This window comes from Pinus tabuliformis, chromosome 3_2, assembly GCF_031772625.1.
Source record: "Pinus tabuliformis cultivar Carrire ecotype Pingquan chromosome 3_2, CPIR1, whole genome shotgun sequence".
NCBI lineage: Eukaryota > Viridiplantae > Streptophyta > Pinopsida > Pinales > Pinaceae > Pinus > Pinus tabuliformis.
In genome coordinates, this window is record NC_142302.1 from 891,127,468 (window position 1) to 891,143,411 (window position 15,944).

General features: G+C 42.5%; 1 protein-coding gene across 1 annotated transcript in view; it reads right to left on the reverse strand.

Annotated features, from left to right (window-relative positions):
• Nucleotides 1–1,611: 1,611 nt before the first annotated feature.
• Nucleotides 1,612–15,944, reverse strand: part of LOC149183493 (uncharacterized) — a 467,968-nt gene continuing 453,635 nt past the window's right edge. The window contains exon 8 of the mRNA XM_089417147.1: nt 1,612–1,748. Within this exon, the coding sequence (XP_089273273.1) occupies nt 1,687–1,748 (62 nt within the window). The 3' untranslated portion in view covers nt 1,612–1,686. The remainder of the gene's footprint in view (nt 1,749–15,944) is intronic.

The window sequence follows — 15,944 nt, forward strand, 5'->3', positions numbered from 1 at the left end:
GCTTGACCCACCATGAAAGGTGAGAATGAATAATCTGCAAAGAACATTAAGATTAGTAATATTATGCATTAAGCACTTAGCAAAAAAATTATAAAGACGATCTTCTGCAAATGTTCTCCGTTCACCATCAAAGGTGAGTCTTGACAAGAGGGAGATTGTCTTGTTGGGAATATTGGGTAAATGAAAATCGAAAGCATGTTCCAACACAATGATGTGGGGATGAGCCATTGTTTAGAAGTGAAATAACTTGAATCTGATTAGGTTAACTTGTCCTCTAACCCACCTTATAATGCGTGTTGAGATGACACAAAGAAGAAGGATTAAATCTAGAAAATTAGAGGTTGGGGGATTAATGATTTAATAATTTAATTTACCTCGGTCCTCCTTCTAGTGCCATTTGTTGACGTGGCCTTTTGGACCCTATGTCAACAAGGGGATGTGGCTTGGACCAAAGTTCTTCACACAACCTACGCCATTTGAATAACCACACCCAACTAGTTTAGAGGCTTTGTTAGCCTGTAAATCTCTTCTTGCAAAGAGAGAAGGTGTGGCAATCCTATTGTAATCCTAAGGTTATATATATATAGACTAAGGGTCAATGCTAAAATATGAGTTAAATTAACTAATCTAATATGGTACAATGATAGAGTTAATGTACAATAAAGAGTATTACACACTAATTATACAAGATACAATTTACAAATATATACAAAGGGAAATAACCAAAAACTTGCATAACTGGGAATTAATGTAAAATAATTCTTTAGATTATATTCGTATAATGTTGTAAATTCAAATGCGACCTAAATTATAAATGCAGTTATAATTTAAAATGCAATTAACTCTCGACGCAATATTTTATAAAAGACATAAAATCATAATCATACAATTCCCTTATCTTTTAAACAAATGCAGAGAAGTCTGAACTTGTCTTTCTTATCGTCACATCTAGAATCAACACAAATATCTAATGTCTAAAGAAAATATCTAATCTATCTCGTAGAAGCATAATGGATCTAAAATTTCAACTCAAATTATACCAGAAATTAAACATAAAATGATTAAAACATAAAAGACATTCTATAATAAGACCATACAAGATTTTTGCAAATAATCAAATATCGATTATGGCATACACAGATTTCCTATTAAATTACACATAATCTAAATCAATTAACAATTAAATATATCATTAAATTAACTATAATCTTCAAAAAAGAAGTTTCAAAAAGACTATAATTGTAAAAGATTAAATAAAAGACTGAAAACAAAATTCGAATTTCATTCAAACTTATGAAAAACAATGACAAATAAGATGGAGAATAACTCTTATTACTCAACTGAAAATATTCATGCAAAACTTTTATGACCAGTCTCCAAATTCACTCATCACTACTTCATAAACAATATTTATCAACTCTTAATAGATGCTCTATTCTTATTCCTCTAAAAAAACTTACTTTAGAAATCAAAATACAAAAAGCATGTCAATCACCTTCTCCCCTTCTCCTTTACCCAGAGTCACCCCTCTCTACATTACATAATATCATTTAAATAATACAAGTTTGTCCATATGTAATTCCAACCACCACATATTGTGGAATCATCTATGATTAGCTAGAGTGATCTCAATTCTGGATATACAAGTGAATAATTTGAATACTCTACGCCCTCTTCAAATGAGAATCATAAACCTTTGAAATCTTGTGATGGTCTCTTACTCCATCTGCCATAACCATTGTAACAAACTGCATAATAGAGAAAACAAATCATATATATAAAAGTGACCATAGAACTCGAGATTCTGTAGTTACTTTAAATTAAAAAAATAGAAAAAAAACAAGATAAACAAAAAAATTTTGCATGCATGGATTTTCCCTTTATTTCAAATCTATGAGCAATTCCTTTATAGCCTTGGGCCGATGGTGCGGAATCTGATGGGACTTTGGAGTGCGTTGCCAATTTCCGATGATCTTCATATGTTTTCCAATGATCTTAGTTTGGCAGATCTCAACTACTTGTTTGTTCAATCGATATCAGTGACATATGTTCCTTTGTTAATCCTAGGTCTCGGTGAATATTTAATGACAAATTGGTTTGTAGTTATCGCACGGTGACCTTGGAATTATATGTAGATTTCAAATTCATTTGAATTTAGGGATGCACTGCGTTGTTTCAGCTCATCCCTGGGAATATATGCAAATGATCCTCAAGGCTACATCGGATTTGTTTTAACTTGACTGCCATGAAGTGTGGTCTGTGAAATCAGTGTGATGGGCTGGGGTTACTGTGAGGACGTGGTCATATTTTAATCAACTCAACTTGAAATAGTAAGCCATGCGGTGAACATATGAGGCAGATAAGATATACAAAGTGGCTACGTGGCGATAGAGCGTGACATGACGATGACATGTCGTAATATCTTGGCATGACTGTAATTTGGAGGCAAGAGCTAACTAGTCTGTCATATGGCATTAAATGCCTGGTTATATGCATACTCGATACCCTGATAACACACGCGCGCGATGACTAGATAAATGACTAGTCACCGCAGGCGTGTGTTATCGGGTTATCCAGTGTGCATATAACCGGGCATTTAATGCCCTGTGGCAGGCTGGTTAGCTCTTGCCGTAATTTGGAAGGTAACAACTCATCTAAGTGCTTCAATCAAAGGAAGGGTTAAGATTTTAATAGCACAATTAAGTATTAGATCTTATCATTTAAGATGCGAAACAGGTGGATAGATTGTTCTCGAAGGAAGAGTGAAAAGAAAGAACTTGTGTCTTTTGTGAGGAAGGAAAAGTGAAAAGAAGGAACTTGTGTCTTTTGTGAAAAAAAAGCCTTTGAAAAAAAAAATTCACAAAACAACAATTTTTTATCATGATTCTCGCCAAAAAGTTGTTAAAATTCTTCAATTCAATAAGACTATTAAAAACCTGTGATTGTGTCTCATTCAGATCCTTTTCTGTTCTTGCTCTGTAGACTATCAACGCATATGATTCTCGCCAAAAAGTTAAAATTCTTCAATTCAATAAGACTTTTAAAAACCTGTGATTGTGTCTCATTCAATCTATTATATTGATTCCAGATCCTTTTGTGTTCTTGCTCTGTAGACTATCAACGTGCTATGCGCTGGTTACTTTGGCTTATGATCAATGTGAACCTCCATAAAAGGCCACATGTGACATAAATCATTTACAATATATAAGAGGTGTGGAAATTGGTGGAATGTGGGTCACGTTTCAAAGTCTTTACAACATATGATACATACGACCTATGTGATGTGCAATCACATAATATATTTTACAATGCATTTAACTATTCACAAAAAGGGATTTGAAAATATGTTGGTTTAATTTGTATTATTTTCATATTTAATATATACATTCAAAAAAGGTGATGTGATATAGTACTTGTATAATATTTATTTGAACTTTATTTTTATATATACATGTGTAATGTACATAATGTATAATATATAATATATAATATATAATATATAATATATAATATATATATATATATATATATAAATAATAGTTTATAAAAATAATATGTATTATACAAACATATATTAATATGAAGTATAATAAAAGTTTATAATGATTTTACATACTTTATATTATATATATGAAATTTATTTCACATTAATATTAATATATTAATATATTTTCGAAGGAGTATAAATTATGAAGATTTTATGTGAAATTAAGTCAAATCAAGACTTATTAAATAATTTAAAGGAGGAAGTCATTAAAGCAAGGTATCATAGTGACAAAAACAATTAAACTTTGAAGTTGCAAGAAGTATGCGCTAAAGTTCCATTCCTTAGAAGCTCATCAAATAAAATTATCGAGATTATTCAAAGTCAAGCTAGCTTTATGTGTTCAAAAGAGTTGTGGGAGAGGTGAAGCCAACCATCATACAACCAAATAGATTAAAAGATGATATGGAAAGCCACCTAAGACCAAGCCATCAAAGCGATAAGTCCAAGGATCAAAACAAAAGATGTGTTACCAAAACATCATGCTAAACCTTGGAGGATTCAAAAGCACAAAAGCCAAATAATGACGATAGGGGAAACCATCGACCAATCAAGTGCAATTAGAAGATAATTTTTTACAAAATTTCTAATGGGAGTTCCTTCATTTTGGTCAAAATGTAGGGGACTTGTAGGTGGGCCAACAAATATACACAATATTTAAGAGTGTGTTAAATAATCTTGAAACAAATGAGCTAAATGTATGGGTTGACATGTTTTTTCCCTAAGGAAAAATCACAATTTTATTCGTTTTGAACAAAATTACATATTGTAGATGCTAAAAAGCATATGCATAAAAACAATAGATCCTCGTATCCAAGATCGATAAAAACTCATTAAAAAGTTATACTAGACTACTCTTTTCTACCTTTCTTTTTCTCCACTTTCCACCAACCACAAGAGTTGGGCATGGATGATACACTAGTCATTTGAGTTTCTTTTACATTTGCTGGTACTTCTTTTTCTGAGTCCAAACTTTCTAATACATGAGTTTGTTTGGTACCAATCACTTCTTTTTTAGAAGTAATCTGCTTCTGTTGAACTGAAGGTATTGGAACTAAAGCAGAGTTATTCTCGACCTCTTCCTTCTGTGGTGTGTTCGGAGGATTATAACCATTTATGTTTGAGGTATTTTTTTGTGGTTTCTGCTCCTGTTTCTGCTTCCTGATTTTCTAAAAATTGCCAACCTTTTGGCTTTTGAGGTTGTTGCTTCTTCCTTTTGGGGCCTTTTTTGACTTGAGGACAAGCGCTTTGAAGATGACTGGTTTGAAAACATGTGCGACATCGAAAGGCCATGTTCTCATAGTCAAGGGGCTGTGACCATTGGAGATTGTTGTGAAGTAATATGATGCAATCATGTAAACCTTTACTAAGGTCTACCTCTACGCAGATTTTAACAAAGGTGAAAATGCCTTTTGAAATTTATTCTGCATCCACCTTTAAGAATCTCTCCAGTGAATTCCCAATCCCTTCTAATACTTTGTGGTGCCAGAAATGCAATGGTAGATTATGTAACTTGATTGTTGGCTACATGTGGCCTGACCCAGGTTCAGCAGTGAGTTTAGACAAGCAAATCCCGATACTACTGGCCCTTTCGGCAACAGTCCGCAGTGCGCGGACTGAGGTCTCACCTGAGGTAGTATGGGAGTGTGCTGGAACCAGGTTTCCACACCCTAGGGATGTCTTGATGAAGTCTGGGAAGTTCGCGAACCGATCCTACGCGCTTGGGCTGCTCAGCGCAACCGATTGTCCTTTGTGACTTGTGTAACTGCTTCTGCGCAGCTCAGTAAAGGGCGCGAAGGGGTGCTGTCTGTGATCTTTTATCCTTACTGTGCTTTTATTGTAGATCTTAACTTAATTATGTGGACCCCATATTCTCATTAATCATTCAACATTTATAGCCAATGCGCGCAATCATAAAATGTAAAGAGATGCATAAATATCACAGAAGCCATAAACACATAGTATTCCAAAATCAACTTATCTTTTATTAATCCTCTGTTCAAGTACAATCTCGACTCCGCCCTGCGCACTCAGCTGCAAGGGTCTGCACACACAGCTGTGGACTCTACCAGGCCTCTACACACGCAGTTGCAGATCCTCTTACTACTACTACGACCCAAGACTCAGACTTATAGAATCAGAGCGAATTCCTCATTCAAAAACCCATATTACTTCTGAAAGCTAAGACTAAGACTGACTTACACTTAGAGCCTTGCTCTATTTATACAATCCCATGGTCCGCGGACCATGGGTCGACCGACACATTCTATATTAAATTACATTATTCTAGGGTGGACAACCCTAGACTCTTGCGCTCCACGCCCGCATTTTGTGGGGTATTTACATTACATTGACCAAAACTTGGGCTTTAAGCCCCAAAAGCATGCTATGGGGGGATCCGTTGCCCAATAGGCCCCCAACACAATCATCGTGACTCGTCTCGGGTCACGAGGCTGGTGCAGTGATCTTCGCGCAGAGTCCATACAACAACTTTCGCGCTTCGCTTACGTCGGCAACACATTCTTCTGCTGTCCGTTGTACTAGTTGTGTGCATATCTCCAATGCGTTGTTGTCAGGTGAAATTTCTTTCCTGAGTGCATATATGCCCTGCACCTGTGCCAACTTGCCCTCAATCTCGGCGGTCACTGTGAATGCTTCCTCGAGCTAAGGTTGGATGCGTGCTTTAAGCACTGCTTCTTTCTGACGTGCGGCATCCACCTGTTCCTTTAGATCTTGGGCCTCCCTCATCTTGGCCAGTTGCTGAGTAAGGGAGATCGTCTACGCGGTACCCCAGACATTGTCATAGGCCTGCTGCAACTCTCGCGCTTCTGTCTCTAAGCGCTGTAGCTTTGGGTCTTCCTGCAGTGAAGTAAGGGTGAAAAGTGTCTGATTTAACAAGCCCGTTCAATCCTGTATGGCACGCTCTATTACTTCCAACCCTGATTGAATGGCGCGGTGGTGCTGCGCTCTGACTTTTGGGGGTGTAGAGGGTTGCGCCTTCAGCCGCAGTTCCGCGATCTGCATGTTGAGGTCCACCTGGATCCTCGTTGCTTCCTCCTTTTCCTCGCAAAATCCACTGGCCAATTTGTGGATCTGCATACCTAATGGTAAGTCTGTTGCTTCCTCGACGATTTGCTGCAACTGCAGAGTCTGCGCTACTGCTTCATCGCGTTGGAGGCTCAGTTGCTCGATGTTGATTTGCTGTTCACTGAGCATCTGTACTGTGCGACCTTCTCTAGCGTGGAGCTCTGTCATCGCTCCATCCTGCAGCTGGTATAATATCTCTTACAGAAGGGCAGCCAAGTTTGGGGCAAGTCCCTTGAGTTTGCCTATCGCGGCTTTGTCCTCTGTGTTGTCCACTGTCAGTGTTCCTTTTGGTAGCGTGACGGTATTAGCCATTTTTTCCCGCAGCAACTGCTCTATTTCTGATGTACCTGTAGCCCTGTAGACGGCTACTGTTCCCTACTGTGGGGGCTGCACCTGAAGTTCCTGTAGTTGCGCCTTGAGCGCCCCCAACACATTTTGCTACTCTGTCATTGCTTCCTGGAGCGTCTCCCTGGTGACCTCGCGAACTGTGTCACTGATGTCGTATAGGTCACCCTCGGTTAGTGTAATAGGCTCCCCATCTAATTTGGAAGCCTTGGTCTTTTTCCTGGGCCCTGTCTGTTTCGTATTGTGTGGCCGCTTTAGCTATGTTGATGATGTGTGTGGTCTGCGCCTGCCATCGTGTCATCTGTCCCTTGTCTTGTGGTTGCCTTAGATGCTAGTGCTGCTGTTTCCTTTTCCGCGGCGGCCTTCGCTACCTCACGGGAAGCCCGTACTTCTTCAGCTAGCTGCTCATTCCACTTCTGTTGTACTAGTAGCTTGGCGACATCCTTCTGTGTTTGAATCACCATCTCATTGCGAACCGCCAGATCGGGTGTGCGCCATTTCGGTGGCCATGAGTCAAGCACCGCAAAAACAACGTCATCAATTGCGATGAAGGGGAGTGTAGTCCATTTCTGCTCTGAATCCTTCCGCACCCTGATATACACATTGTGCATATCGGCTTCAAAGTCTGCAAAGCTTCGCAGATTGTCGTATATCGTGGGGGATAGGCTCGGCCATTTGTTGATCCACATTCGTATGCTCGCCTCCATGAGTATCCAGAAGATCTTGATCTCGTAGATGTGTGTGGCGTGCCTTGTCGCCCAGAGTGACGTGTATTTTGTTGCCTCTAGCAAGTCCTGGTCAAAGGGAGGAAACTGACTATCCTCAGGCAAATCTCCCGCAACCAACACGATGGATAAGAGCAACCACGCATAGTGGAAGGTCTTACCCTGCTCCTGGGCCTCCCTACAGTTCGTCAGGAACTCCTCGTAGAGGAATTGCGCCCAGTTGAACCGTACCCCTTCTGCGCATTGCTCGGCCAGCGCAATGACCGTTGCTGGTACCTCGTTGCCATGACATTTTCTCATCACTTTTCCTGCCAGCAACTGGGTAGCGACTCAGACCCCTTTGTCTTGAATGCTAGTAATAATGTAACCCCTCTGCTTTTTCTCCAACTTGTATTTCTTTTTCATGGCCTCTGCAATCGCCAAGTCTCCACTTGTGCCAGCTATTTCTGCGGGGTCCCTTCCTGTACAGGGAAGCCGAGAAATCCTATGAATAAGCTCCACCGTGATGGGAATGGGCTCCTCCAGCCACAAGTACCCATCGTGCACCAGGCAAAGTAGTTGCCTGATGACAAATATCATGATTGGTGCCCAATGAAAGTGTGGAATCCATAGGAGGTGGAGTAGCCCGACCTCCTCCACCCCGCGCAACCATTTTTGTGGCTGCAGCTCTGTAACTGCCCCCTCCTTGCTTTGTTTCATCAGTTGGCTAGTTTCCAAATGAGGGAACTTTTCGCTATCTGCGAGGTCCCAATCTTCAAACTTCATCATAGGTACGCGGCCTACAGCCGAACCTTCAAATAGAATTCCCTCAGGGAGGAACGAGGTTTTGAGTGCGCTTTTAACGACATTCAAATCTTTAGGTACTTTTACCCTCCCTTTTCGCGGAGGGACATACTTGGGCAGCTTTGCTGCGACGCGTACTGGCGGGATGTCTTCCTCCATTTCTACCTCTGGTTCAATATCTTCTACGAATGCCTGGAAATCCTCCTCCTCATCATCGCTCTCAATATTAACCGTTTTTCCCTTCTCCTCCATGGACAACTTACCAAACCGCGAGTTGCGCAGAGACATACGGACCGGTCCTGCTCCTTGTTGGTCCATTTTAGTTCGCAGCGTTCGGGGTGATTTTGGAATTTCCAGCGCATCCCCCACCGATGACATAGGGCTCGGTGTGGCTTCCTTGGCAGTCAACATCGCTCTACTCAGAAGGTCCTGCGTCTCTTTCGGCAATGCTTCAAACACTGAACTCGCTTTCAAAGCCTCTAAAGCCGTAAAGTCCATACGCAATAACTGAATTCTCAAGATGCCAAGGGTTGTTCGGTGGATGACCATCTGGGATTTATAGGCCTGTCGGAATTCAAATTCGACTGTTCCCCCCTCCTTTGGCTCATTAATGCCATATTGGCGGCAGATTGTTTCAAATCGAGTTCTGACGCCGTGTCTTAATTGCCCGCTGCCCGCTGCCCACTCCTTGTTGTCTTAAATGGGATATCTTATCATGAACAGTGACCCCAATGGTCACTTCCCAGGCTACTTGCGTGACAGCGTGGCCTCCCATGCGCGGGTGCGACCTTTGGGATAGACTGGTCTTGTGCGCAGTCCTCCTATTGCACCGCTTCCCTACAGACTCTTTTATAGTCCCGCGCTCTCTTCCAACTGCTTGGAGTGCTGAGACTGTGCTTTCTACGGATAGTCAGGTGGTTACTCCACCCACGTGAGGCTTCCCTGCACCTTCCAGCCTAGTCCATGGGTACCCCGCAATTACCCTGACGTCAATCAGCGCTTCACGTTCTTCTTTACATGGTGCGCTCCCCCGATTCCTTTGTCTAGTGAGGTGCGGCCACAACCATGGTAGAAAAACCCCAAATCCTTCCAATGCGGTAGTGTGGCTGCCTACCTTTTGTTCTGTCAGGCTTAGTTTCTCGGCGCGACCTGCCTGTGTAATTTCGGTTTCCAGTTTGTTGATTTCTTCATCCAAGATCCTGCTTTTCTTCCTCAACCGTACTCGATCTTCTTCGAGTTCGCGAATTTTCAAGTGCCCTTACTGAATGGCTTCCTGAATCTGCATATGTTTGGCCCCGCGTGGCGGCATAATTCCTTCATCCTGGTCCTTACGACTTGTTCCAATTATGTGAGGATTCCTTCCTCCCAAACCTATGGCCTCGACTCTGCCCGTCATCTTTAGGATCATTTCCGCACTCAGATTCTTGTACATGGCCCTAGAGGCCCATCGAACCGCTGGTACGCGCTGGTCCCAGTCAGTCCGTCTGGCCTGGTGAACCTCATTCAAGATCCCGCAGACCCTCTTGAATGCTTCTAGGTAGAACTTGTGTGGTGCGCAACGCTCTTCCTGCTGCTGCAGCTGGTTCCGAGTGTCGATCCATAGTTTGGAGTGTGCGATTGTGGATGGCACAACCCCCGTTTGTACCCATCGACACAGGTGAGCGTGCAGACTTCTCGATCTTGATTGCCCGGTTCTTATTCGACGATGGGGGCTTCCAACTCGTAATCGCATCTGCCTTTTACCTTCACGCCAGCTTACCATGGTCTCTTGTCGTGTACTCCATCCTCGTACAGGTGTTGCGCACAGTATCCCTTCCAGCGTAGCGTATTTCTGCTATTCCGGTACTGTGATTTCAACCTTGTCCAGGAATTCGTCTACCACTGTCACGTCATCATATGTTGGCAGTTCCCTTGCTTATGTTGTTACGTGACGAAATGATCTAATCATCATGTTGCAATTTAGTATCGTCACCTCGTGCAACTAGTTCTGCCAGCGTTCTACTTCTTCATCTGAATTCAAAGTACAGGAAATGTCATGTTCCCACGAGATTCTCCCATCTGTAGTCAGGTTCACCTGATCCTGGTCTTGCGCCATTATATGGTAAATGCAATCCAGCTCATCGTCGTGCACCGGTTCAGTGTAGCGCGCTCCTTCAGCTGGATCTAGCGGAACTAATACGCGTAGGGAGTTTTTCTCGAATATCATCTTCCGCTTCTTCAGGTTGATGACACCATTCATATCAGTGGCCTAGTCTATTCCTAGCAATGCAGGATAAGAATTGCTGTCATCAACAATCTCTATTACTTCAAAGTCCGTCTGCGTGCTCGCGCCTTCGATATCAACTCTTACCCCTTGCAACCTTCCCATGGGAAAAATATTTTGTTGGTTCGCCATCCGTAATTGAATAGGGGACCATTGTAACGCGGGCCTGCCCATGTGTTCCCAGGTTTTCTTAGTAACACATTCGCGTCGAACCCCAGGTTCAAGATTACCTGATCCATTTCGTATTCACCAATTTGTGCCGTCAATCTCATCTCCCTTCCAGTGCGCAATGTATGCTTTCCCAGTTTCCAGACTACGCGCGGTTCACCCGACCCTGTGCACCTAGTGATTAGCTCTTGTAGTCCTTTAACTGCCCTATTATCGCGTAGCAGCTTCATGCATGTCTCTAGAAAGGTAGTAAGCATGGAAGGATCCATTCCCTGCTCTGGTTGATCCTTACTACCTGAAGTGGAGGCCTCCATGAAGCTCTTCTTAGCTTCCATAAACGTCTCCTTTACACATTCTAAGTCGAACTCAGGTTCCTTTGTAGGAGCCTTGCGAACCCATGTATCTTCCTCGGGCTACTTCCCCTGTGGTCGCACCACTTCTGAGCATCATGTTCATGTTGGGGTCTTCATCGCGGGGTTCATATTTCATCATTTGGATATTCTGAGTGGGAAGGGACTGGAGTACCCCTTTCTCGCGCATCTGTGTTATCAACATAAGACAATATATCATTTCATGATCAAATTGATCGCAATATGAGCAATAAATTCTCTTTGGATTAGTACAATCACGGGCGTAGTGTCCTGGTCCTCCGCAATTGTAGCAAATCAACTGTCCATGGCCCCTTCCTGGCCCCATTCCTCCTCGTCCCCAACCCCAGCCCTGAAATCCAGCGCGCGCCATCCCCGCGGTTAGGTTGAGGCCTCGCGTTTCTTCCTGTATTCTATAGGCTGGGGTCCGCTCCATCATCAAATCGTAGCTGCGACAAGTACGCTCATCATGGCCTATCCACCTACAGAAATTACAAACAAATTGTTGCGGAGCCTGTGTATACTTCTTCAACAGATGACAATTATCCGTGTGTTTTCCTCCTATCTGACAAATCGCGCACCATAACGTGGGGGTCGTACTCGGCCCTGCGTGTGCTTCTGGTCTCAACGGCATCGACCCCCCTCCTGCCAAGTAGTTCGCAAATATCGGACAATGGTCCTTGTCGTGGCCTTGGCCTTTGCATTTTATGCACCACACTTCCTTGCGCGCCTCCGGCTGTGGTGCCCTATCCTGCTTCAAGCTCTACATTTCCAGGCAGAGATTTTGTAGCTGTGCATGGATTTGTTGAACTCCTAGCCCCAGATCTTGTATCGGTGTTTCATGCAACCTCATTGCCATTTCCAACGCTTTGGCCTGGGTTGAAAGCTTCTGCTGTGATAGTGCCGTCCTCAAGTGTGGTGTCAAAGACGCCACAAACCGCGCGCGGTGCTGTGCATCAGTTAGCGTCATATTAGCCTCGCGGATCGTACTCTTCAGCTGCTGATCCAGATCCCAGGGGGTCTCGCCTGGAAGCATCACGATCTCCTTAAATCCGATGATTGACTGCGTCTCTGATTTCAACCAACTAAATTCTCTGTTCAACGCATTTTGGATCTCCGCTATTCCTGCATTTGGGTGATCATTGGAATGCTTGATATACCATGTCAACGCGCAATCTTGCAGCGCACTCACCAATGTAGCCTTCTTAATGTTATCATCTATGACCCCTTATGCTTACCACACTGCTGTTACCACGAACAAGAACTGATCCATATCTTCATTTCCTACTCCTCTGAATACGGGTAGCTTGATCGCGCTTGCCATGCTGAATTGTGGGGGGGGTGGAGGTGGAGTGGGTGGAGATGGAGGTGAGGGAGGTGAAGGGGCTGGTGGAATAAGTGGAGGTGGTAACTGCGGAATGCGCTGCCTTATCAAACTGATCGCACTTCTCGGAGAGACCCGAGCGAGCTCTTCCTCACTCCCTCGCGAAGGTGAAAACAAGGGACTATTTCCTAATTCCCCGCTACCTTTGTAGATCCTTCCGCTCTGCATTGTTCCAAACATTAATGTATTTGCATCACCCATTTTTCACATAACAACATCTTAACCTAGGTATTCAGGGATTTAATGTACCTACCTCGCGGTCCCTTGAGAAAATGTCGCTCTGCTTTGCTGTAGCTCACGGTCATGTCTATTGAAAACTCAGTGATAAATCCTCCTATTATCCAGTCGAGCCAATGGTCCACAACCCACTCGATCTTATCTTCTGATGCCTCTAGTTTATGCACTAATTCTGGAGTCCACACTATCGGTTGATCGAGCTTATACCTTCCCTCGCTGTCGGATAACCTCGCGATCCACTCATACAGTTCAGAAGGGAAGGACATGAAGAAGATCTCGTGGATTTCCATATATACGTAGCGATCCAGCCACCTCTTCTCGGATATCTACGGAGTTCAGTTTTCCTATGTCACGAACTCGTGAATCCTGATCCAACCACTCTTCAATTTACTTCTTTGTGGGATTCCAGTGTTCCGACATCAAATATCCCTTAGGCAGATCTCGGTCCCGGCAACGGAACCATTTGTTGGCTACATGGGGCTTGACCCAGGTTCAACAATGAGTTTAGCCAAGAAAATCCTGGTAATACCGGCCCTTTCAGCAACGGTCCGTGGTGCGCGGACTGAGGTCTCACCCGAGGTAGTATGGGAGGGTGTTGGAACCAGGTTTCCGCACCCTAGGGATGTCTTGATGAAGTCTGGGAAGTTCGCGAACCGATCCTACATGCTTGTGCTGCTCCGTGCAGCTGGCTGTCCTTCGTGACTTGTGTAACTGCTTCCGCGTAGCTCGGTAAAGGGTGCGAAGGGGTGCTGTCTGTGATCTTTTATCCTTACTATGCTTTTATTATAGATCTTAACTTAATTATGTGGGCCCAATATTCTCATTAATCATTCAACATTTATAGCCAGTGAACGCAATCATAAAATGTAAAGAGATGCATAAATATCACAGAAGCCATAAACACATAGTATTCCAGAATCAACTTATCTTTTATTAAATCCCTGTTCAATGACAATCCCGACTCTGCCCTGTGCACTCAACTGCAGGGGTCCGCGCACACAGCTGCAGACTCTACCAGGCCTCTGCGCACTCAGCTGCAGAGTCTCTTACTACTATTACGACCTAAGACTCGGACTTACAGACTCAGAGCGAATTCCTCATTCAAAAACTCATATTACTTCTCAAAGCTAAGACTAAGAATGACTTACACTTAGAGCCTTGCTCTATTTATACAATCCCATGGTTTGTGGACCATGGGTCGGCTGACACATTCTATGTTAAATTACATTATTTTAGGGTGGACAAACCTAGACTCTCACGCTCCGCGCCCGCATTTTGCGAGGTCTTAACATTACATTGACCAAAACTCGGGCTTTAAGCCCCAAAAGCATGCTATGGGGGGATCCACTGCCCAACACTGACCCATACTGGAATTTTGGAAACCACCATGGTATTTGCATGAAAACCCAAAAACCAAGGAATCATGAATAGGCCTGCATTGCCCTAAAATCATGGTCCCTCATTTCATGCATAATCCTTATCTTTTTCTGTATCAAACTTTATAATGAAAAAACCCCTAGAACATTGATGTATATCACAGTTTTCTGGCCATGTAGAGTAGATCCATTGGTCTAGCGCCTCAGATGTGGGCCAGAAGCCATTAAATATACATATAACTACTCTTGCATGGAAATCTACATAAATCTCATTTACCTCAGTCAGGTTGACTGTCAACGCTGGTACCTGGATCATCTGCTCCACGATATATGAACCAGGAAGGGTGGAGTACTTCTCTGGTTGTTTTTGTGGCTCAGAATTCCCTTTGAATGCATCTTTGAATGAAACTGGGCCTTTTGAGTTGGATCCAGGACATCCTCCAAGAAGTCTCAAGATAAGGATGATGGTCGCATCAGGGCCAATGCCATAATCCTACACCTTGGAGTCCTCTTGCATTGATTTCCCTGCATATATCAAGTTTGTAGTCTTACTGGGATACCTATTTGCTCTTGAATCTTATGTTTAAGATCTTGTACCCACTCTCAGTTCCAAATCATATGGGTTGACATGTTATTCATTTGACCTTGAACATACTCAAACCCTATTGATTTACAAAAATAGAGCATCATGCTAGGTGTGGCAGGAGGGCAGGGGTACTCTATGGCCTTGAGGAGAACAAAGTGTTTAGGTACTCACGGGGTCTTGGTCATATGACAAATAATCAAGCAGATATATATGGTCTCTACCAAGGAATTTTGTTAGCCAAAGCATTAGGTGGACACACTTATGGTTATGGGAGATTCTATTCTAATCCTGTATCATCTGGTCAAAGGTTCCCATCGAAATGAGAAATATATGGAAAACATCATGAAAGGAATCGAAAGAATTACGTAAGATAGCTCATCTAAAGCATATTTCCACACCCTAAGAGACTTCAGTGGAGAAGCAAACAAGTATGCTAACAAGTGGTGTAAATTGAAGATAGACGAATTAAATATTAATGGCCAAATAAAGCCTACTATAATTCCTTAATTGTGAATGAAGTCTTTTAATTAATTTTTTTTTTTTTTAGTTAAATTGGTAAATACAAGAAAATATAAAAATGGAAACTAAGGGCCCCAAGTGACTTCATCGCAACCTTGAGGAAACACATGCATGCAAAGAAGTTGTCACGAAGGATTTCATAATCAATCAGTAGTGTTATGTGATGTAAATTGTGTTCTGTTGGGGAAGATTTGTAAGGTATTCGCTTACAAAATCCCTCTTTTTTTTGCCCAGATATATTCTCCTTGGGAAAATCATGTATTTTTATTGGAAAGGATAAAAAAGTTGGAAAAAATTGATGAATTAGCTCTACAATTCCTAAAGTATTTTCTATGAAACAGGCACAAGATTATACAATACAAATACTCTATTCGTTTAAAAAAAAGAATAAAGCATCATGTTTTTATTTTTTTTATAAATAAAACCAAATTAATTTCCCCATGTTGTTTGTTGTTCCCATGCATCATGTTTTTTCATTATAAAATTGAACTGTTTACTTAAATTGAGTTGATGTTACATATAAAACCTGTCAAACTCAAACAATTTTCAATTTAGAGCT